This window comes from Balaenoptera musculus, chromosome 21 (genome assembly GCF_009873245.2).
Source record: "Balaenoptera musculus isolate JJ_BM4_2016_0621 chromosome 21, mBalMus1.pri.v3, whole genome shotgun sequence".
NCBI lineage: Eukaryota > Metazoa > Chordata > Mammalia > Artiodactyla > Balaenopteridae > Balaenoptera > Balaenoptera musculus.
In genome coordinates this window covers 9848067-9872001 of record NC_045805.1, presented here as the reverse complement: position 1 = coordinate 9872001, position 23935 = coordinate 9848067, and the positions used below count along the sequence as shown (strand labels likewise).

Below are 23935 nucleotides of genomic sequence, written 5' to 3'. Positions count from 1 at the left end.
TTTGCTTTCTGTGGCATGAAATTCAATGGTTTATGATTTTAGCAACAAAAAATTTTAATAGTAATCAACAGATAGTTTATTTTCCCTAATGTAGTTTAGAGATATCACTCAGAGTAATTTCCCATCATATTATTTCTATTGAAGTTAATTATTCATCTTCAGAAATTAGGTTTATACTATAAATCTTTATCTATTGTAATTTTTTAATTTAATGCAGATCCTTCATATTAAAAATACTTTTATATTAAATCTTAACCTCACTTACTCACCTGAATAACGAATCTTGAATCCTTTTTTACTGGTTGCATGATCAGTGGACCAGCGGAGATATAACTGATTACTCTTGCTTGTAAAATTTGACTGTTCAGTATGGTTTCCACTCAAGACCACTAACAGAGGACTTTGACCAGAAGAGCCTAAATAAAACAGAAAAAACAAAAAGGTTATGATATGAATTAGCACCTACAAAATGCAGACTACTTTTACTTTTGATTAAATTAGAATCTAGCTATACAATATACAGCTATTTAGTTCCAAAGGAGACAAAGAATTCCAAATAAATAAAGCAGCAGATACATTCTCTGTTAAAAAATAATAATAAAAGAAACAATAGCCAACCAAAATAATTTCAGACATATATGCTACTAATACATAATACTTAAATCGAACAAAAAGTTACCTATAAAACAAGAGTAGTTTAAAAAATGAAAGTAGTTTTTACTATTATTAGTATTTACAACATTGAATGGATATAGGGAATGGAAATTTTCATGCAATACTAGTGAAAGTATAAGTTAGTATAATCACTTTGGAGAGCAATTTGGTAATATCCAATACAATTGAAGGTTTTAATTATATTTTTTATAAACTCCAACATATGTGCGCAAGTGTTATTTATACAGCAAAATGTTTATTCCAGCATTTTTATGGCAAAATTTAGATCCTAAGTTGTGGTTTGGGGTTTTAAAAAGGCATTAAAAGTTTTTTCAAAGAAATTCTACACAGCATTTAAAATTAATGAACTAGATAAACATGTATCAGTGTAGGTAATTTTTAAAATAGCATATTAACAAGTGAAATCTGTTTGCAGATAAATATAATATGATAGCAATTGTGTAAACATTCAAAAGTGTGCAATATACAAATTGTGAGTGTGTATGTCTGTGTGAGTGTGTATGTGTAGTCTCTGCTACCAAGATGGAAACTAGCAAGTTCCTCACAAGTGAAGACCACCATCTTTCTTCTGACACCTTTCTCAATTGCGTTCTCTAATGATTAAAGTCCTATTTTGTTTTTAAATTGAGGAATAAGCACTACTGGAGCCGTAGAGAGTAATAAACTCTTGGGTTATTAAAGCTTAAAATCAATATATTCAACTTTTTTCTTTTTTGGTCAATTCAAGAGCTATAAAAGAGTCAGTGTCTTTCAAAAAACAAAACAAAACAGATGCAAGGAACATGACACTTACTTCAACAAAAATGCCAACGCTTAAAAAATTATTCATATAAAATTCTGACCTTTCATTTTAGAGAGAACTCTTTGACAGTGAAACACACCTAGTCATAGATCTCTGGTAATTTCGACAGCAACTGCTTTGATATTATCTCTATTATCTATTTTGCTTATGGTTTATAATGGGCTTGATCTGTCTATATTTTAGGAAGATCACATTGTAAATGCTTCAGGCCTAAATTATTGATAATGATTTTGCTCCTGAAATAAGACATAGAAGCACTGCCAGCTAAATTTCAATTCAACCAAGGTGAAACAAAGCAACAGGCATACATTTAGAGTGATTGTGTAAATACATATAACTATATACTGCATGTATAGGAATATGTAAGCATATACACACACAAACACACACACACAGCCCCTGAGGTTAACTGCTTGTCTGTACTTTTTTATGACACCTAATTGGCCTTAAGATAGTTTCCCCGATTCCTCATTGACAAAAGAAGCCCATTTTTGTACTTGGCTAATGCATTACTTCTTCCCACCCTAAAGGCTAAGAGGAGAGTCTTCAGTAGTATGTGTCCGTTTTAACGCACCCTTAAAAACCGTCTGAAAATGAAAATATTACCCTTCAGTCCTCTGTTCCTATGTATATAAGTATGAGTTTAATTTCCAATTTAGCAGCTCATCTTTGGAAATACATAAATTGATTCATCAAGTGTCTATCCATAGAAGCAACTTGACTATTATGATTCATCAAGTCACTAAGAGACATATAAACACACAGAGAATCAATTACAGTAATTTTTTTCACTGAATTGATTGTTATTTATCTGAACTCAATGACAAATCCATCAGAACATGTAAAAACCCTCTTATTATGTACAGCCGTAATTGTATCATGGTGTAATATTCTGGGCTATGATAATGCTTCTGTACAAAGAAAAATTATTAACATCAGTTCCATTTCAAATTGACAATTCAACCACATACTACGTTTAAGCATAGCATTGTTATATTAAAAGTTCATTAGAACTGTACAAAAATGCATGACTCATGTTGAAAACAGTATTAGCATTTGTTCAGTAAGCTATTTCACTAATCTAAAAAAATTGTACATTAAAGACTCCTATAGCACTTATGACCCAGAAATCTCTGTGAGCCATTACTTTTATATATTTCTAGTAAAATAATCATTTAGACTGATTAAAGTACTTTTAGCCCTCTTAAATTTCCTAAAATATCTTCTAAATCAATATAATCTTAGAAGAAGGGAAAGGAAGATCTTTTGAAATCATCTACTTCAAAGCCCCACATTAAAGAATTAAAGAATGATTAAAGTTAATTCAGTACATTTTCAGGGTGTGTCACCAGCATCCTAATGGTTTAAAAGTTGCAACATTAGGAACGGCATGGAAATGTTTTACCTACCGCTTGATCTCTGAGACCACACAAGCCCAAGAATAATTCATTTTCTGTTTGGGGGAGATGTAATTTACTTCAAGAAAATATTCAAGTTCTTGCATTACAGAAACATTATAGTGGCATCCTTATTACATTATGCATAGGTCACTGGTATGTAAACAAAGTTTAAAGAGACTTACCATCAAATACTTCCAGTGCATCAAACTGCTTTTCACTTTGGAAAATGTCCACGAAGATGGTGATGTTGTAGTTTGGTTCCACTCTGATGCTCCATGAGCACGTCTGGGAGTTAAAATAGTTGCCTGGATACCCTGGACTAAGGATGACCCCAGAAGATTCTGTCCGGACTTCACTGGCTGGGCATTGTGCTAAGGAACAACGCACCAGTAAAAGTTTTCCTTAACAAAATGAATCCAACTTCAATAGGATAGTTTCTAACCCTGGATATACAAGCTCATGAAAGAAAACAACAACAACAACAAAGCAATCCTACTGAGATGTGACCAAATTTAATACAGGACACAAACAGAACAGGAAAGCAACATTTTAACATCACCCTATAATTTAAAACATAATTATGTATAATATATATATGTTGATATACAGATGAGATAGAAGAGATTGGTAGATGATATACAGATGATTGATAGATAGCCATAGATGGATAGATGAATCCTATTTAACTCTAAGGAGACCAAGAGTCAAAGAGATTAAGTCTGTCAACCCAATCCTAGGGCAGCCAAGCTGAGGTAGCTGTCAACTTGAGAAGAAGAAGCACTGAGCCTGAAAGTTTTCTTTACCTGGAGAAGGTGGAGAAGCCATGGTCTGGCTCCCGCTGATCTGCCACTGGTGAGGGGAGGAGGGACCCCTGACACAGGGACAGTTCATACATACGTGCCTTTCACTCCTCATCCACTGTCTATGACTGAATTGCCCACACACCTCACTTAACTTAGGGCAGGTGCCTTGTGGACTCAACCGCAGGATCCCAAGTTTTCAACTAAAGTGTAAGACCTCACCTTTTCAATGTAATGTTACAAAAACATTGTGAAATTATACACGATGATAATAAAATTATATTTATTTCTGCCTTTGATTATACTTTTAATTATATTTAGAACAGTAAATTTTAAACATTTGATGGGATTGCTTGGGACTGATAAGAGATGAGCCATATGGGACACCTGGGTTTCTACTGTCTAAAGTGGGAGTGATTTCTAATGGGTTAATTTATCATGAACGAATCATTAAGATAATATGGACACCTTGACACAATTTTCCCTCTCACTGTTTTTCATTATTCAACTACTCCAAGTTAATCACAATAAAACTAATCTGTGTAGGTATGAATGCAAAAGAAAATCACCAAAGTCTCTTAATCAGTCATTTCTCTCATTGCTAATTTAAGTATCCTCCAGAAACAGTTTGTCAATAGAATTATTAAGAGAAAATTATTTCTCTTATTGGTGATGGTTCAACAATAAACAAAGACGTACCAAAACTATTTACAAAATGTTTAAAAAGTTAAATGATCTGCTTTTCCTCAATGGAAAAGAGCTTCTATCAATGGAAGTGTGTCTTATTTGTTGAGTTATCTCCTTTTAATTAATGAAATGTGTATTATTTATGAATACATTTCAAAACCCAAACAGATGAGAAAGCTTATATGTTTTGATTCAAGTAATGGTTAAAAAAAGTATCTTCCCCCCTTTCTTTCATTTAACTTAGTATTCCAATTGAGACGTATGTTAAAATTTAGAAAATGCTTAGGGATAAAATCACCGAGGATGAAACATTTCATAGAACCTTTTTAATAAATGTGTATTTTAGGTAGATTTTAAAGTATACTTACAGTGTTAATTAATGGCAAGTAATATAAAAAATAATTTAAACCAAAACACATAGACCAAACAACTTAGTTTAAAAAGTATCTTCTTCTGTGTTGATGGTAAGATCACTCTGTAAAATATACTATGGCCTTTCAGAAATGAACGTGTTGATGTTAATAAAATAAAGTAAGTTAGAGTTTTTTCTGTCTGCATGTGTGCAGGGCCTGGGGTTTTAGGATCTCCTGGGACTTGTTTTGAATTTACAATAAGAGCCAGAGGTTGGCTGTAACTAGACAGCAATAAAGCTCCTCCTCAGGGTTATAATCAGATCAAAAACATGCAAATGTTTTTCTTCAATCTAAAGCACTATGTGGGCAGACAGTGCTACAACGTCTGACCACATGCCTGCCTGTTCCTGACGTGAAGATGCTACAGAGCACATGTCACTGTGTGTTAATACACGGGAGAAGTAGTTAACCTGCATCTCTGTCCTGAGATTTCATCACCACAACTATAGCTATTAGACAACACTGGGACAGCAGACCACCTGGAAACAGGAAACCATCCACCTGCTGAAATGCACCTGGAGAGCTGAGAGCACAACCCAGGGCGTGATTAGAGATGAGACGCAGATTCTTAAACACAGCTATTCTGATTCCCTGTTTCTGTTTTTTAGAGAAGATAAAATGAAAACATCAGTGAGATTATTTGCTTCATTTCTTTTTACGACCCTTCACAGTATTTCTTTCAGACACACATACTGTTTTGAAGATGCACTGAGTCTGTCTCCAGGTGAATGGAAGTGCCTACACTCCTGTGTTTCTCACGCTCCCTCCCACGTGCCCATCCCTTCCCTTCCTCTGGAAACTGTTGCTAGGAGCAACGGCCATTGACAGCGGGAAGGTTTCAGAGACCGTAGGCTCCCCTAAGCCGAGCCCTCCGTGCTAAAAACACCCTGTTTCCCACGGGGGCTATCGGAGGCTTCCCACCCCCGGGAAGCATCTGCGTCAGGGTCCCGGCAAAGACGCCTCTGAAGGAACATGCTGCTGAGACATCGGCCTGAGCTTTGCGTCCCTCCCTCTGCGCAGTTGCTCCTTGAGCTTACGTTTGGAGAAAAATCCAGTGTGAGCCTTAAAACCCAAAGCACCTTGCAGGGCTTCAGCAAAAGTAATGGACTCAAACATTAGGATTTATAAATAAGATTAACTCTTAAGAGCACGTCTAGGTATGAAAGAATTGTGATACGGAGAACTCTGTCACCCGGAGGCCTGGAGACGTGTTACTGTCACACTTACGCTTCCCAAGGAATGGCCACTCTTTGAAGGTCACTGATGGTCTTCAGTGTTCATTGATAATGCATGTTTCCAATTTTTAAAAATAATAACCGTTGACGGGTTTCCATTGTTTATGGGATGAAGCCATCTGACACTGAAGACCTTTTAAAATCTGGTGTCCTTTAGTTTCCCAGCCCACTTAATGCCATTTCCTCAAACACACCCTAACAGCAAGCTGCTGGGGGTCACCCCCTCTCTCCTGGATGCCTTATGTCCTTTCACACTTCCAAACCTTTCTTACTGCTTCTCTTCACTTTGTGAAATGCTTCTCTCTTTTTTTAACTTGAGAAGAGTCACTTTCGTGATAGCTTTCTGTGCTATACTTGGCCTCTGTCCCAGGTTCCTGGCACAGAGCTCCCCAAACCCTTGGAATTTCCTGAGGGCTGGGAGTGTCTTTGAATTGAGTTAAACTGTGGGACACTCAGCTGGTGTCTAAAGAAAATGCAAGAATTGCTTGGTGGTGTTGAAAAACATTCCAGACCCTCATTCATTTTTTTTTTTTAAATGAGGGTAAGTATCCAACAAGGTAATATTTATCTGTAAAAAGTGTGAACTTTCAGAACAATTTACTCCCATTGTTCCCAAGGAACAATCAACCACCCTAAAGTGGTGATAATTTTCAAAGCAGAACTTCTAAAAGTGTGGTTATGACATTTGAAGAAGTAGGACTCATAACTAGTACAATTTTTCATCAAGAATTTATTGGGGAATTGGCCCCCACTTGAGCCCAATCAAATAATAGAAAAGTACTGGAAGAAAAATGATAATTAAGTGCTTAAGTGTTTAAGTATTTGATAGAAGACATCCGAGTCCCTACTTCCTTTCTTAAATAATGAGGCGTTTAGGGAATGACAGCTAAGATAACTCAGTTCGTTCTAAACAAATTTACTCTTGAACTGAAACAGAAGAGAACTAGGTCATCCTACATAGTAATTCCTACGAGTTCAGTAGGGCCTGGGGACCTCTGGGCTGAGTACAGGGCGCCTGTCTTGTTAGCTGGACACTGCCTGCAAACGTGTGAGAGCGGAAGTAATTTAGAGAATGATGCCCCTGTTGTGTTGATTTACTCTGTTCCTGGATTGTCATGAATCAATTTCATTTAAGTGAAAACCAGGTTAATCTTGGGGAGAGACAACAGAATGGAGGCATGTTCCCTAATTTTAAAGTAGCATGTTAAATAAACATTTATGCCTTTCTTCATTAATCAGCTAAGACCACCCTTGCTGAAAGTCACCTATTCTGAGAAATTTAAGGCTGTGTTTGGTGGGATTAAAATCTGCCTTCAACATGTAAAGATTTACCTCAGTTAATTTTTATATAAAATGGCAAAAGATGAAACTTTTATACCCACCCCCTCTACCACCTTGAGAAAAGAATCCTCTGGAGATCACTGTCGCTGAGGTAACGTGGTCCTGACACACTGGTTTTTCCAGGAAAAAAATGACATCAGTGTCCTGACTTAGCGCCCCATGCGACCCCCTGCTTCTAACAGAGGCAGCTAGAGGCAGGGTTTCAGCGGCACCGCAACCACGAGGGTCCCACAAGTGTTTAAAGCAAGAGGCAAAGGGCGGGGGGCCCCCTCCTGCGGGCCCACTGGCTCACACTGGCTCGCACGTGGGTGCAATTCCAAAGTACTTTTTTCTCAGAAACAACCTAAGTTACTTTGGTTATTTAATAATAATTCATTCCAGATTTTCTTCAGGTGTTGAAAATCGTTTCCCTCTATAAGAGTGACTGAAATTCTGCCTCATTAGTAATGAAAATGCACAAAGTTACCAGATATTCTGGAAGAATCAATTCATGGGCCTGAGCACTTGCAAAATCAATACTATTGCAATGCAAAGAAAATTGCCTTTTATAGGGTAGATAATTAACATTATAAATCGCTTAGAATTAATTTAATATTCACTTCATCTTTACACCAATCCCATAAATGATGCAGATAAATGATCCTCATTACACATGATGCTCAGAAGATTAGTAACCAAGGTCACTTGATAATCAAATCTAGACTCTGGGTCTTCTCTTCCTAAATGTTGGCCCTTTTAAATGTTTCACTATCCCTAATGAATGATAATATTCAAATTCCCTGAAAGGGGAGAGTTCCATTCTTTAAAGGAAATAAACGTGACTGTGATTTTGAAGTTACAAAATAAAATCTATCTTGGAAAGCTCTTTGACAGGCAACCAGTCATACTTCTGACTTATACTGAGACATTTTAGCTTATTTACGCCTCTTCCAAATCTTTTTTTCTTCCAATAGTGCTTAAAAGTGGTGCCTTTAAGTAATGTATTTTAAATGATCTAATGATATTCAAATCAATTGAATCAATAGATTCAACCTCATATTTTGTTCTGCTATTATATATTATCTGTTATTGCATATGGTCTATGCAATTTAAAGCCGTAAAAATATGAAATGTGTGCATTTATTGTATGCAACATATGTGCATTTCAATATCTATACATTTTACAGAAAAAAAAATAGTAAACACTAGATAATTTTCTGCATGCTAAAGAATTCAGAGGGAAATGTAGTGATGCCTGCAATTTGCCTTGAATGTATCAAAAATATAGATAGATTAATGGATGGATAGACAGATAAGAGAAACGTGACAAAGGATATGTAGTAAATATTAATGGTGGAACTTAGGCAATAGGTATTATTTTTAAATTATTTCAACTTTGCCATATGTATGAAAATTTTCCTGACAAACTGTTGGGAAACAGCAAGACTTCTTATTTGATGTAGGTTTGATTTATTTTGTGGAGCTAGCTAAAAGCAAGGGTAAGATATTTCTGTTAGCGGGTGATTTTTTTTTTTTTTTTTTTTTAAGCGGGTGATTTTAATTGCAATGGAATCATAACATAGATAGAGACAAATCCAGATGCATACAAAGAAATTCAGACACATACAAGGAAGTTCAGACCAATACAAGTCACACCATGTTCCGTGTTGAACAAGCATATTTGTAGTATAAACTTCATACCTTCACACGTCGGGAGAGAGCCTTCAAACTGCAGTTGGGCGCCAAGCATACAGGTCAGCGTGTCCGTCCCGGACAGCGTGTACCCAGGGTGGCACTGGTACTTCACGGAGTCTCCTGAAGGAGCCAGCACAGCATATACTTGAAGATTCTGTCTCCAGGACACGCAGCGTGGGAATGTATTAAACACGCATGCGGCTTAAGTGAGTGCGCAAACTGTTTCTGAATCAAGATCGGTATTCATGTGTGGTCTGTTTAATGAAATGGTGTCATTTTCAGTTCTTAATTTATAAAAATGCTATCTTAAGTGTAACCAATATTTCTACAGAAATTATGTAGCAGATTTTTCTTCTTTGACTGATGTGTCTATGTTCATTCCCCTTTGCCCATGGCTACTAAAAAAAAAAGAAAAGGAAAGAAGGAAGGAAGGAAGGAAGGAAAGGAAGAAAGAAAGAAAGAGAGAGAGGGAGGGAGGGAGAGAGGGAGGAAGGAAGGAAGGAAGGAAGGAGGAAAGAAAAAGAAAAAGAAAGAAAGAAAGAGAGAGAGGGAGGGAGGGAGGGAAGAAGGAAGGAAGGAAGAAAGAGAGAAAGAAAAGAGAAATAGGTGCTTGGGATTTAAGGTTGTACAACAGAATGGCTTTAATGCATCCAGAGAGGGCTATACAATGAACGTGGCCTAATTAGCACAATGCTCTCATTAACTAAGCCCTTAGGAGTAGAGCATAAATTAGGTCACATGGTTTGACCACTGGTCTGAAACAGGGTGTGACAACAGGACAGAGTATTTGTAATTGAGACAGAGAAATCCTGCATCGCAACAACTATACGGCAAACATACGCCACGGCTGGTTTCCTATTGTGACCTGATGATTGTTTAATGAAACAGATCATTAATATAAAATGAAAAAACAGAATCTCTAAATATTATCATTAAATGTATTCACCAATTGTATTCCAGTTTCAATGAAAGGTCAATGTTAGACTAATCATTATTTGAGCCACAAATGATTTTCTTCTTCTAGTTCATGAACATGGTTCCCTAACTAAACACCAACATCTGTTTAAGTCTGTCTCTGAAAACTGCTTTTCAGGAGAAAAATACAAACTACTGAGTGATGTAGGGGGAAAATGTGCTCAAAATGACAAAAGCAAAATTCAAACGGAAAAAAAACACTGAAGATCGTGGAGATGAAGAAAGAAAAAGATATTTACTCAATGCATGACCTCTGTGTATATCTCTCTAGCAAAGCTTTAGGAATATTTCTGACAAATACTCATTTACTTGACTGACTACTGCAGTCGGGTGGGTGTAAAAAAGGTGGGTTGAGCTAACGACGTTGTAATGAAGAAAACATTACCTATTTCAAAATCCTCATCCTCAGTAAGCATTTCTGCCTGCGGAACTGCTGGGGGAGGCTGACATTTCTTGAGCTGGAATGCTACATGGTTCATAAAAGACAATAAGAGCAATTACATTTGCTGAATAAACAGAAATCTTACAACAAGCATTCCTTTTATGTTGTGTTGTTATAATGCTTAGGTACAGGAAAATGTCTGTATTTGTAAATCATAGTTTTACGAAAGTCTTGATTTCAAATGCTTACAGAATTACTTAATATCAAGGAATATCTAAAATTGAAAGGAAAAAGTATAAAATTTTAAAAATTATAATGTTTAAATAAAAACACTTTACATATATTTGGAATTCTGCAAGAGAAATGGTTCACCCATGGCCTGGTTCCACATCCATGTCTGGTTCTGACATGATCTTCCTCGGTCTCTTGTCCTGAGGAAGTCCATGTGGCAGTCCTCATGAGAGATAAGGGACTGGTATCTTTTTCCCTAAATTATTTAGCACTCATTCTCAAAATCAGTAAAGACTGGCTTGGTTCCCTCTGTAATCACATGACATTTGCTAGCGAGGTTCATCTGGAGACGGAGATGAGGAAATCTATGAAGGGTACTAAATGTATTTCAGTGGTCTCCATATCAGAGTTTCACATACAATACACTTAACTTGGAGTAAATCCAAGCTTACTACAAAAGAGATGTGAAATAATAAATACATCAGGAAGAAAAAAGGGTCATGGGAACCTCTGGCATGAAATGAGAGAAAATCCTATTGGTTCTCGGTTGGCAGAATCAAGGAACTTTAGATGGAAACAAGGTTTATGTCAACGCTATGAGAAAAATCAACTGGAATTCTTCGCCTTCATCAACAGAGTGAAAGTACACTGACCATGAAAATTGAGGACAAAGAAACCTCCATTTGAAAAGTCGCTGTGAAACTTCAGCAGGACTTGATTGGTGGAACTGTACGCTGTTTCCAGGGCTGTGTTTCCACTGAAAACTCCCAGCTGAGGTGAATTCTGATCGGGACCGTCCCTAGGAAAGAGAAGGGGAGTCATCTGAAGAGAAAGCTCCTAGTTACAGCTTCAATTAACAACCATTTTCTTCTGACAGTCGGGCTCCATCTCGGTGAAAGACGACGGTCTGACCCCAGGATCCATCTGAGAAGTCTGGTCTTCAAACCAGAAGCTCGGGCTCACTTGTTCCTCTCACAGCTGACCTTTTCTGAGGCATTTCTGAGACCAGGTCACATTTATTCTAGTGAGGGCAATACCATTTATCAGCTTCTTCCCAAATGTCCACATTTTAAAGTCTGAATTCAGAGTGTCTCTTTAATCACGGGTGAGATTTATGGAGCTCTTGCTACTGAATTGAAATATTTTAAAAACCTGAATAAAATATTACCATCTTCTAGATACCGTGTTTAGAAATATCAAGATGTTTAATATTCACAGTTGATGGGACTCCAGTCTCTCTGTGTCACGTGCATTTGGACAACAGGGGCTCACTCCGCTGTTGTTACCTGATGAAGATTTTCCTCCTACCTCCTAAATCTATCAGTTAATCCGAGTAAACCTGCTGATATTATTGTGTGGATCTTCCTTTTGGTGTTGTCTGTTTTGCTTTGCTTCTGAACTGGCAGCTTCATGTGGTCAACTTAACCTTTCAGGTCGCCCGTTCCCACTCATTCCCATGACCGGGACGCCCCTGCCTGTCAGAGTTCTTTCTACAGCCTCGAGGGCTTCTTGGACTCTTCTCCCTTCTCGGCCAGCTGACGTGCTTCCCACACAACGAGACTGCGTATTCTGAAACCAGGACCTGGTCTTGTAATTCTCCTTCTTATAACCCTCAGGTGAACCCTTGCTGCTCTAGGCTGAAGCCTGAGATCCTTAACATGCTTTACGAGGTTCTGTATGGTCTGCCCTGCTTACCTGGCCAGGTCACCTCTTCTCTCTGGGCTCTCACGAGACTTCAGCCACACCACACCTGGTGTCTCCCAACGCCTGCAACTCTCCCTGTTCTCTTACCTTACAGATTTTCCAATAACTTGAACAACCACTACCTTTACGACAACTTTGCCAACATACACACACACACACACACACACACAACCTTGTTAAGTGTGGTTACTCCTTGAGTTTTCAGGGCAGTTTCTTCCAAAAGCACATCCTGGCTCTTCAACTCTGGGTCATGCCCCGACGGTACGCTCTACTTTTTCTACCATAGTTTGACAGAGGAATTGTCATTCCCACTTCCCCCATAAACTCTAACCTCCCAATGCAAAGGTAGGAATAGTCATTCCCATAGATAGGAACATTTCGTCAAGGAGAGTTTAAGTCCCTTATCCAGACCACGTGGCTCATTCGATAGGGAGCCAGGGCTACATCCCCACTTAGTATCCCCTACACAGCACGTGGGAGGGCAGTTTTGCAAGGTTTATAAAGCACGGAGAGAAAGCTGTGTGTAATCATTTCTGCAATCATTTCTAGAAGCATCAAATTCTTATAATGGCAAAGGATCCTATCAGCTTTTCTTTCAGGAAAAAAAGCCACCACACTTAAAAATGAAAAATAAAACAGGGAATTCCCTGGTGGTCCAGTGGTTAGGACTCCGTGCTTTCGCTGCTGAGGGTCCCAGGCTCAATCCCTGGTTGGGGAACTCAGATCCCACAAGCTGCGTGGTGCGGTCAAAAAAATAAATAAATAAAAATTGAAACAGAAGACAAAAATGAAAAATAAAATGATCATGGGATAGTCTCCTATATCTACAGTAATCCTGAATATATCTACCATGTAATAAAACTCAAACACAGTACATAAGGTTTATTCTCTGTATCTCTAGATTTACTTGGTAACTTTCCTTTCTGATATCTACCTAACTACTCCATTTCTAAATAGATGTAAGTGACACGTCAGTGGTTACAAGAATGGTTTATCACAACGACAGATGGGTGTTTCTCAGGGAAGGTTCTCATACCAAACAGCGATGTAGTCGTTGACAGCTTCAGTCTGCAGCAAGGTGAAGTTGATGTAGACGCCGTGACCGGGCGGCACCACGATGAGCCAGACGCAGTCCTTCAGAATGGGGTACTCGTCCGGAAACCCAGGGGAGTAGATGGTCCCGTTCTGAGATGTCACGTTGTACCCGCAAGGAGCTGAGAAGGAAGTGAGAGAAATCAAGCCCACACGGTCCACTTACAAAGGATACAGTGAAATGTTTCTCAGTCTCTAAGGTCCCGCAGCCAAAATTTTCCTTCTAAGAAATAATTGTGAAATATCTCTTAGTAACTACTTTGTCAAAATAATCCCCCTAAAGTCTTAAAACCTTGGAAGAATTATACTTCTTAGCTATGTTATCTAGGTTTCATTTAATATATTCTCCAAACATTCAAAATACCCTTAGGATAAAATCATTTCCACATAATTAAAAAGAAAAAAAAAAACCCTTAGTCAGTTGTCTCCTGTGACTGAGATGATAATCCATTGGACCATCCGATGCAAGGGATGTTGAAATTATGCATAAATATTTAACTGAAAGACAATTTTTTTTTTGTTTTAAGTGAGATTTCTAAAGCCTATTTAAACTGTCTAAAAGAGAAGCATCTAAGTCTATTTGCCTTGAAACAAAGACATAATCAATTCTCCCCAGATCTACACCTGGAGAAACGAGATAAAATTACGTCAGTGGTATTTTACAGAAGCGCTCCCATATCTCACCAGCTATCAATGATGTGAAGAATCCCAATACTCAGAGTCCATTTTTATTTCACTTAATAAAGGGATCATCACTGTTGCCATGGAAATTATTTTCTTTTATGGAAAAATGAAATGCCCATACATGAGCAGAAAATCTGAGACGTATTCTTTAATTTAGATTGTAGAATAATATATCAAAGTCATAGACAAGTAGACTTTTTAATCAAACTAAAAGCCAATAGATGCTATAAGAGTGTCTGTTACTAACATGAATCTTGTGAGGCTTTCAAATATTTGCCACAAAAGTCATAAAATTTAGGTGGAGTGAATAAGCTGAAATACATTTTTATTAGAAGTTCAAAAACAATTCAGAATGATGACTGATGAAATACCATGAAACACTATATGACACATTAACTATACAGATGCACACTGATCTCAAAGGGGTTAGAAAATACACCAGTGTCAAGTAGACTGAATCAGCCCAAGTTTTGGGTAAATTCATTAGAAGGGGCTGTGGAGAACATTTTACAAGTTTTATAGCATAATTGTAAGTGGGGTTTGGAGTCAGATGGACCTTGATGTGTAACCTAGCAAAACAAAGTATACAGATACTTATAATCTTTAAAATAGGGCCAGAAACCACGTTGCAGTCACAACAAGCTACGGTGTACCCTGAAGATGCCATACTTCTTCTCAGCTGCAAGCGTCATGCCCTTGTCCACCTGCACGAAAAGCCCACGTGCTTTTCTCCTACCTTGAACTGGTCTCTTCCTTCAAAACGCAAATGTCACCACCCCCTGAAAGTCTCTCCTGGTGGCTTGGGCTCCAGGTGGCCGTGGTCTGGTCACTTGTCCCTGGGCTACAGTGCATGGCCAGCTGTTCTTCACCATTAGACTAATGTCAGCAGGCGGAAGTCAGGGACTGTGTCCCCACCCCCACCCAACCTCCTTGCATTAATCCCATTGCTGGGCTCAGATCTCAATAAACATGGACAACAAATAACTGAGAGACTGAAAATGAGTGAGACAATGAATAGAAAACACTTTAAAAATAAGTGTGTTGACAGCAACATCCTTTTTGACCCACCTCCTAGAGAAATGGAAATAAAAGCAAAAATAAACAAATGGGATCTAATGAAACTTAAAAGCTTTTGCACAGCAAAGGAAACCATAAAGAAGATGAAAAGACAACCCTCAGAATGGGAGAAGATATTTGCAAACGAAGCAACTGACAAAGGATTAATCTCCAAAATATACAAGCAGCTCATGCAGCTCAATATCAAAAAAACAAACAACCCAATCCAAAAATAGGCAGAAGACCTAAATAGACATTTCTCCAAAGAAGATATACAGATTGCCAACAAACACATGAAAGGATGCTCAACATCACTAATCATTAGAGAAATGCAAATCAAAATTACAATGAGGTATCACCTCACACCGGTCAGAATGGCCATCATTAAAAAATCTACAAACAACAAATGCTGGAGAGGGTGTGGAGAAAAGGGAACCCTCTTGCACTGTTGGTGGGAATGTAAACTGATACAGCCACTATGGAGAACAGTATGGAGGTTCCTTAAAAAACTAAAAATAGAACTACCATACGACCCAGCAATCTCACTACTGGGCATATACCCTGAGAAAACCATAATTCAGGAGTCATCTACCACAATGTTCATTGTAGCTCTATTTACAATAGCCAGACATGGAAGCAACCTAAGTGTCCATCAACAGGTGAATGGATAAAGAAGATGTGGCACATACATACAATGCAATATTACTCAGCCATAGAAAGAAACGAAATTTGAGTTATTTGTAGTGAGGTGGATGGACCTAGAGTCTGTCATACAGAGTGAAGTAAGTCAGAAAGAAAAAAAACAAATACCATATGCTAACATGTATATATGGAATCTAAAAAAAAAATGGTTCTGAAGAACCTAGGGGCAGGACAGGAATAAAGACGCAGACGTAGAGAATGGACTTGAGGACATGGGGAGGGGGAAGGGTAAGCTGGGACGAAGTGAGAGAGTGGCATGGACATATATACACTACCAAATGTAAAACAGATGGCTAGTGGGAAGCAGCCGCATAGCACAGGGAGATCAGCTCGGTGCTTTGTGACCACCTAGAGGGGTGGGATAGGGAGGGTGGGAGGGAGATGCATGAGGGCGGAGATATGGGGATATATGCATACGTATAGCTGATTCACTTTGTTATACAGCAGAAACTAACACACCATTGTAAAGTAATTATACTCCAATAAAGATGTTAAAAAAAAAAAAAGTGTGTTGAAGCCATTGGGCTGACATACCTGATGTGTGACTTGAGGTTATTCATTTGGTATTGATTTATACCTCTAAGATTTCCCTTTAGCATTCTGACTCTTTAATTTGCATCTCAAACCACATTATATGGAGTAGTACCCTTCCCATTGGGGGGAAGAAAACAAAACAGAACAAATAAACAAAAAGCATGGTGCCCACCTCTTAAAGGTCAAAATAAATGATATGGTTATTTTCTTGGTAAAACACATTCTGACATTATGTCACTTAATATATTTGCCATGATTTACCTATGATATTCAAATAACAAATCCTTGCACTCATGTATTCAATGAGTGTTTATTGAGAGTCTATTATGTACCAGGCAGCGGGGCTAGAGCTGGGGATACAGCAAAGACCCACAGACACCCCATCCCTGCCCTTGCAGACCTCATTGCGCACCGTGTAGTGATGAGGAAAGATGTTAAAAGCTAAATAAGTATAAAATTCAACTTGGGTAATAATACTGTCAATGCACATGCAACGTTTTCTCAAGGCAAAATCCTGCTGTGTGGCCTATAGGGAGAAAACGTACGACCCTACAACAGTGAGTCAAAGCTGCATCTCCATGTTCTCTGGCCTGTCCAGGATCTCTTCCCAGAGGCTTTCCCCTCACCTTAGTGGCACCAAAATTGTATTTTGAGTTCCACGTCTGAGCAGCACCTCAGGTGAACTCTGAAGCAACAGTGAACCTGTGATCTAGCTCACATGAAATGCATCCACCCCCATGCTCTCCCTGAGGGTGAGATTCAAAGAAGACCCTCCAGCGGAGATCAGTCACGAGCCCAGGGGGAAGCATCCAGTCACAGGAGGGGCCCCTGTACCACAGCCAACCACCTGTCTGCCAAGGAGCCTGGTCCCAGCAGGTGGGGCAGGCAACCCACCAGCCAGGAGAGAGACCATCAGGGTATTGTGCACTGCACTTCGCAACCGGGAGTGATACAGATGCCACACTCCCCTCCAAGCCAGGGGCCAGAGTCAACACACGCATATCCGTCTATGTATCCACGAGCATACACTGAGGCAGCACGACTTACAAGAAGAAATACACGCAGTTGTGGCCTTCTCCCCTGTTCTTGGCACAGAACTCCTAAAACCCTCAGAATTTCCAAAGTGATGAAGAAGATCAAACTGTCTTTTATTATTCATAACAGGCCCCTTCCAGCCACACCTGAGTTTATGTTAATGCAGTGATTTGGAAATTTTTCCTGTTATAAACGACAGTCTGGAGTATAATAGCTTATTGAGTTCTGTGAGTCCTACTAGTAAATTATCCAACCTCAGGGTGGCTTGGGGGCAGTCCTGGAACTTGCACGAGGTACCAGGAGTCTTGGGCTGTCTTGGATGTCTGGAGGATTTTTAGCTTCACGGTTTGGCCAACTCTGGGTAGTATTACACATCATGTATCATCCAAAAAGATATATCTTGTTATCTTCACACTGACAAAATAATTCTAAGCCAGCAGTTATTTCCATGTTGGAAAGTTGGATTTGAAAAAGCAATGAAATCTAATTAAATACATAATTCTATTTTTTTATATCAAGCCAAGGAGTCTCCTGTTTACATATGAATTCAAAGGATTCTGGCAAAAATTGCAAGTAAAAAGGGCTTTCAATCCTGACAATTCAAAGTAATTTATATATATAAATATATGAATTTTTAAATGGTGAGTAGTACAAAAGGTTTCTAAAGTGTGTTAATAAAAAATACCAGATATGCTACTGCTATTCTTAGTTTTAGAAAATAATTTTAAATGCTATTTTTTTTTAAATGCTATTTTATGTTATTAAATTTATAGTCAACTAAAATAACTATTTTTAAAAAAAATACAGTGAATGTTTTTCTTTTATAGCTGTTTATATAATGATAAAGAATGGAAAAGTACAGGTGAAAAATATGATTTAAAAAGTCTACCAATTTGCTTTTTATTTTTTTTACTTCTTCAGTAGAAATTCAAACACAGCCAGATGCCTTTCCCTTTTTGCCCCTGGGATATAAGTATTTAGCATTTCAAAAGTCCACAGAGTTGGTAATTTCATTATTTTTTCATTCAGAGGTACTGTATTTATAATGTTAGAACATTAGGTTTATGGTAACTTTTCTATTTCATATGCTTTCTTCATAAACAAAGTACTTGATCTATTTAACTTAATATTGTAAAAATTTCAGAGTCATCATAAAAATCAGACAGCCAAACAGAAGCTTTAAAGAAGTGATTTCTGCTCAGACTAGGGATATTCACTGAAACCAGATCTGATCTTCATGCACCAGTAAAGGACCCTACTTAATTTTTTCCTAAGACTGCTCCTGCACTATGTCTTTGCTTACACTACTGCTTCTATCTGGGATGGTCTCTATCTCTGAGTAGCAAAATAGTACGTGTCCTTCAAGGCCAACTACAAAAATAAAGTCAGTTTTCTGAAATACAAAATCAATATATGATTATTATAAAAGTTAAACAATAGAAAATATCTAGGGTGAAATAAAGTACTCTTTTCCCCTCTAATCCAGCAATTTGATGGAACCACTGTAAAACTAAGCACTGCTCTAGCCATAAAGATTTCCCAAGCAAACACCATCTTCTGTATTTGTAATTCATCAAAACGCTCTTTGTGCCTGATTTTGCATAATAAATATTCATGTTTATTATTCTGTTACCCTTGTAGTTTCCTTGAGGGCAAGACCTATTCTTTTTTTTTTTACCTTGCTGGCATATGATATATTCCTGAAATACTAAGTAGAATGAGTTTAACATAATAGAGTCCCAATAAAAATTTGTTGAACAAATTAATGAATTCTCAAATACATTCATTTAATATTTCATGCACCATTATACACATGAAAAATTAGATCGCTTCCAAGAAAAGTGATTAACCTACCATCACACCTTGGAAAAGGGTAGTTCCAGTTTCTGTTGATCCCATGCTGACAGGTGAGGACTGGGTGGCCGATTAAAATGTACCCAGGATAACACTCAAAAGATACCGACTGCCCCACACTGTAGTCCGAGTTGATCATATACCCATTCTGAAAAGGCGGCGGGTCTGGGCAGTTCTGTAATCCATAGGCTGGAACAGACAGACAGAGCCCAGCTCAGGAATAGCAAGTGCAATTAGTCTGGAATTAGAGGAGGGATATGATGGCGTGCAGCTTCTTAGGGTGAACTTTTTAGATATGAGTTTTAAACAAGGTCTTGACTAAGCTGCCCATTACCATCCTAAGTTAAAACAGTAATTATTATTAGCAGTAGAATTATAACAATTTGCATTTAATGAACACTTACTGTATGCTTTAGAAGTTACATAGCACATACCAAAAATAAATTTGACAATGCTTACCTTGGAAAAAAAATGTATGTGGGGAATTTAATAAAAACAAGAAATACAGATGATAATAAAAAATGCCTATAGAGAACGTCAGGTGAACACGGACCTAAACGGTTTTCTTCTAATTTAAAAGAAAATTATCCTAGCACTCCTTTCTAAGTGTTTCTAATTAGGAAACAGGTTGTTGTTTTGTTGAGTTCAGTTAGTGTTCAGTGCAAATAAAATAAAGAAATCCATTTCGTTTTCTTAATTTTCTCCTTAAAAAGAAGTGTAGAATCATTACACTAGCCATTACTATCTATCAGTACAATCTCTTTATAATACATTGTTTATTGTGGTTTATCACTAAGTCTTTTGTGTTCCCTAAAATAAACTGTAGGTAGGTTGATGGATAATAAATGTTTGCAGACTGTGTAATTCAAAAATGTACACATAAATCAGTGAGAGTTAACAAATCCATAATTAGGTGTAATCTCCTGATACTGAAAGCAGCTCTTCTGCCCCTTTCCTGTTTGCTCATTTCTGTTCCCCTCTAACCTGATTATAGGAATGAGATCACTAGGCAACTGAACTCCTGACTTATGCTCTCATGAATGCACACCATGCCTTGCCTAACCTGTTGATTCTTCTCCTAGATTAAAACAGGTAAGAATGAGGAATTAAGCAGTTAAAGAATGACTAGCTCTCCACCCCCCAAGAGCCCCCTTGGCAATCCTGCAGGCAGGTCATGCAGACGAGATAACATCTGAAGGGAGAGTCAGCCGGTCTGCACATAATGGAGAGTGATGCAGAACCCAACCTCCTGCCCGATGACTCACTGAGATTCTCCCCCCCCCTCCCCCCCCCCAACCGCCGCCCTTTTCCCTTTAAAAACTGTTATGACTGAGCAGAATCTTGGGAGTTGGTCTTGGGACACGAGGCCACCTTCTCCCCAGATTGCCGGCTTTTCTGATTAAAGCACCTTTCCTTTCTACTGACACTTGCCTCTCGATTATTGGCCTTTGAGTGGCGAGCAGCCAAACCTGAGTTAGGTAATAATAGCGAATCTTAAAGCTAAATCAGCCGCCTTCTCAACATCTCCTTACCTGCTCTGGTGGGAGGGGCATGCATACTCCAGAGCAGTGGAATCTCACCAGGTCATCATCTAGTGTTTATTTATTTTTAAATTTATTTTATTTTTGTTTTGAATTTTATTTTTTTATACAGCAGGTTCTCATTAGTCATCAATCTCATACACATCAGTGTATACATGTCAATCCCAATTGCCCAATTCATCACACCACCACCATCCCCGCCCCCGCTTTCCCCCCTTGGTGTCCACATGTCTGCCCTCCACATCTGTGTCTCAATCTCTGCCCTGCAAACCGGTTCATCTGTACCATTTTTCTAGGCTCCACATATATGCATTAATATACGGTATTTGTTTTTCTCTTTCTGACTTACTTCACTCTGTATGACAGTCTCTAGATCCATCCACGTCTCAACAAATGACCCAATTTCGTTCCTTTTTATGGCTGAGTAATATTCCATTGTATATACGTACCACATCTTCTTTATCCATTCGTCTGTCAATGGGCATTTAGGTTGCTCCCATGACCTGGCTATTGTAAATAGTGCTGCAATGAACATTGGGGTGCATGTGTCTTTTTGAATTATGGTTTTCTCTGGGTATATGCCCAGTAGTGGGATTGCTGGATCATATGGTAATTCTATTTTTAGTTTTTTAAGGATCACCTAGTGTTTAGACTATGCTCTTATACATAAAGGGGCTGGCAGCTCACTACTGACACAGTAACAAAGCCACTCTATGAAGAACCAACACAGGAGGAACTGCAGTTCAGCTTCTCCCTGTGATGCATTCCTGCTGCAAACAGACCCGTGCACGATCCCGGCACCATTGTTCTCACAGTCAACTGAAAATGGAATAATAATGTAAAGGATGCAAGTGACTGCCATGGAGGTCCTTCACGTGGGGAATAAAGTAAAATAAACATTTTCATTGTATATATAATTAGTTTAACCAGGGGATCACCATTGGTGATTTTAAATAAATCCTGAAAAATTATATGGTCCATGATTTGTGCCAGGCATTTCCCAGAGTTTTAGACTTACTGTTTCTGTACTTAGAACCTGGAATAAAGAGGGGGTGAAAGAGGATGCTGGTAATAAGATGAAAGGGACAACATCGTAGCCGGTGTGATAGCTGATGGACATGTGAACATGTGTGAAATGGAGCAATATTTAAGCAGATTGTTAAGACCAGAATACACGGAGTACATGGCTTGGAAACTCTCAGGTTAGACTTCACAGGCAGGTAAGGGTTAGACTATGAACTGGCCTCTTTTCATGGTACAAGGATTGGAGAGTTCCATAAAGATACTCCGGGGGCCACGTGGAAAGATACCAATCAGGTCGTATTACAAGTGCACTTGCAATGTGAGAGATCAGCGTAGTTGCTGTCTGGCGTTTGGGGTTTGTCTTAATTAACATTTGCCAAATGTTAAACATTTGCTATAGAGTATTACTATTAATAGCTTTTTCTTAATGAATAAACTACTGAAATGGCACTTTTCTCTTTAAAATAACAATATGCAATGCCAATGAGTCAACTGGGTAAATTATTTATGGCAATGTGATTTGCCATAAAACTTTGGGAAAGCAATTTGAACAGAGCCATAAAGAATCAGTTTTTTAAACATTTAACCTAGTAATACCATTTACAGAAATCTCTACTATGAAAATAATTTCAAAGAAAAAGCCAAATCTTTAAATATGTTCATTGCATCATTACTTACATTATAGTAATCTAAATGTCTAAACAAATAAATTATGATATTTTGACTCATAAATACTGAAGAGGTAAAATGTTGTAATGTCATATCTTCCAATAGCCACAGAAATACACATACATACATACATATAGATATATGCAGTCGTATATGTATATATATATTTATTCATTTATATTTTCAATAAAGATACTGCACAGCTCACAACAAGATACTACGGTTAAACCCTGACTATAGTTAGCAGGTTAAAAAATCCTTAATTTCAGTATCTTATATTTGCAATTGTCTACGTCTCTGGACAAGAGTCAGATAAGCAGTTGAAGAGTGATTGGGAGCAAAAAAGCAGAAAGCAGAAGATGCAGCGGTGGCCAAGGTCTGGGAGCATCTTGACGTAGTTCCTCGCATTGGCTCCTCCAGGGTCCAGAACCAAGTAGAACCTGGAGGTAGAAGAGCCCTCTGGGTGGGAGTGGGGAGCCTCTCTCTAAGGGAGGCCCTGGACCCTCCATGCTGACTCATACCCACACACGCGCACACACCCACGCACGCGCACACGCGCACACGCACACACACCCCACACACACCCACACCTCTCTCCTCCTTCCCCATAATGTGCCTCTCTCCCTAGCCCACTTGTCAATCACACAGCAAGGTTGCCTGCCTCTCCCGAGGACCACCCCACTCAGAAGACCATGAAGCAGCCTGTTCCGGAAAGCCAGGCCTGGCAAATACCCACAGTGCATCGTTTCCCTCCTCGCAATATTGCTGTTTGAGTTAAAGTTACCTTATAGACCTATGCTCAGAAAAAGTACAGAGACTCCCATGCTGCATTTCAACTATTAGCCAGTTTCCTCCTTTATTATAGTCTTTTTGACTGAAATCAGCCGCTTGTTCTCATTCTTGTTTTGCTTGAAATACAATAAGTTCTGTTGGAGAAATGAGTCCTCTAATACATCAAATACAGCTGCTAATGATAAAACTTAAAAAGTAAAAACTATCAAAAACGGATTGCCAGTTTCCATGGGACAAAAATCAAATAAAGCCATGTTCAACATCACCCTACCCTCCCTGAAAGATTCTGTTCATGCTCTAGCGGTGCCCTTAGGGTATCAATACAAGAACCAATTATCACAGTGCATCATGAAGGAGGTAACGGTGACAGAGATTCCTGATGAACGGTCCCATGAAATAGCATTTAGCACAGACTCACACACACACATGCTCCACACGGTCATCACACACACTAATATGTCACACAACGCATTTCCCTACATGTGTTATGTGGTTTGTGGCATAATTTAAGACCGGCATTCAAGGTCTCTTTAGGGATTTATAAAGCCAGCCTATTTCAACCCGTCATCTAAACTCTGTGAAAGGGATTGAGATAGATAGAAATTTCAGGGTTGCCTTTCTAAGTCCAACTGCT

General features: G+C 38.5%; 1 protein-coding gene across 1 annotated transcript in view; it reads right to left on the bottom strand.

The window, feature by feature from the left end:
* CSMD1 (CUB and Sushi multiple domains 1) overlaps window positions 1-23935 on the bottom strand; it is a 1821542-nt gene that overhangs the window by 115699 nt on the left and 1681908 nt on the right. The window contains exons 42-48 of the mRNA XM_036838958.1: window positions 19277-19465; window positions 13356-13533; window positions 11269-11414; window positions 10388-10468; window positions 9034-9147; window positions 3060-3248; window positions 270-416 (exon numbers count right to left, since the gene is read on the bottom strand). Of these exons, the coding sequence (XP_036694853.1) occupies window positions 270-416; window positions 3060-3248; window positions 9034-9147; window positions 10388-10468; window positions 11269-11414; window positions 13356-13533; window positions 19277-19465 (1044 nt within the window). The remainder of the gene's footprint in view (window positions 1-269; window positions 417-3059; window positions 3249-9033; window positions 9148-10387; window positions 10469-11268; window positions 11415-13355; window positions 13534-19276; window positions 19466-23935) is intronic.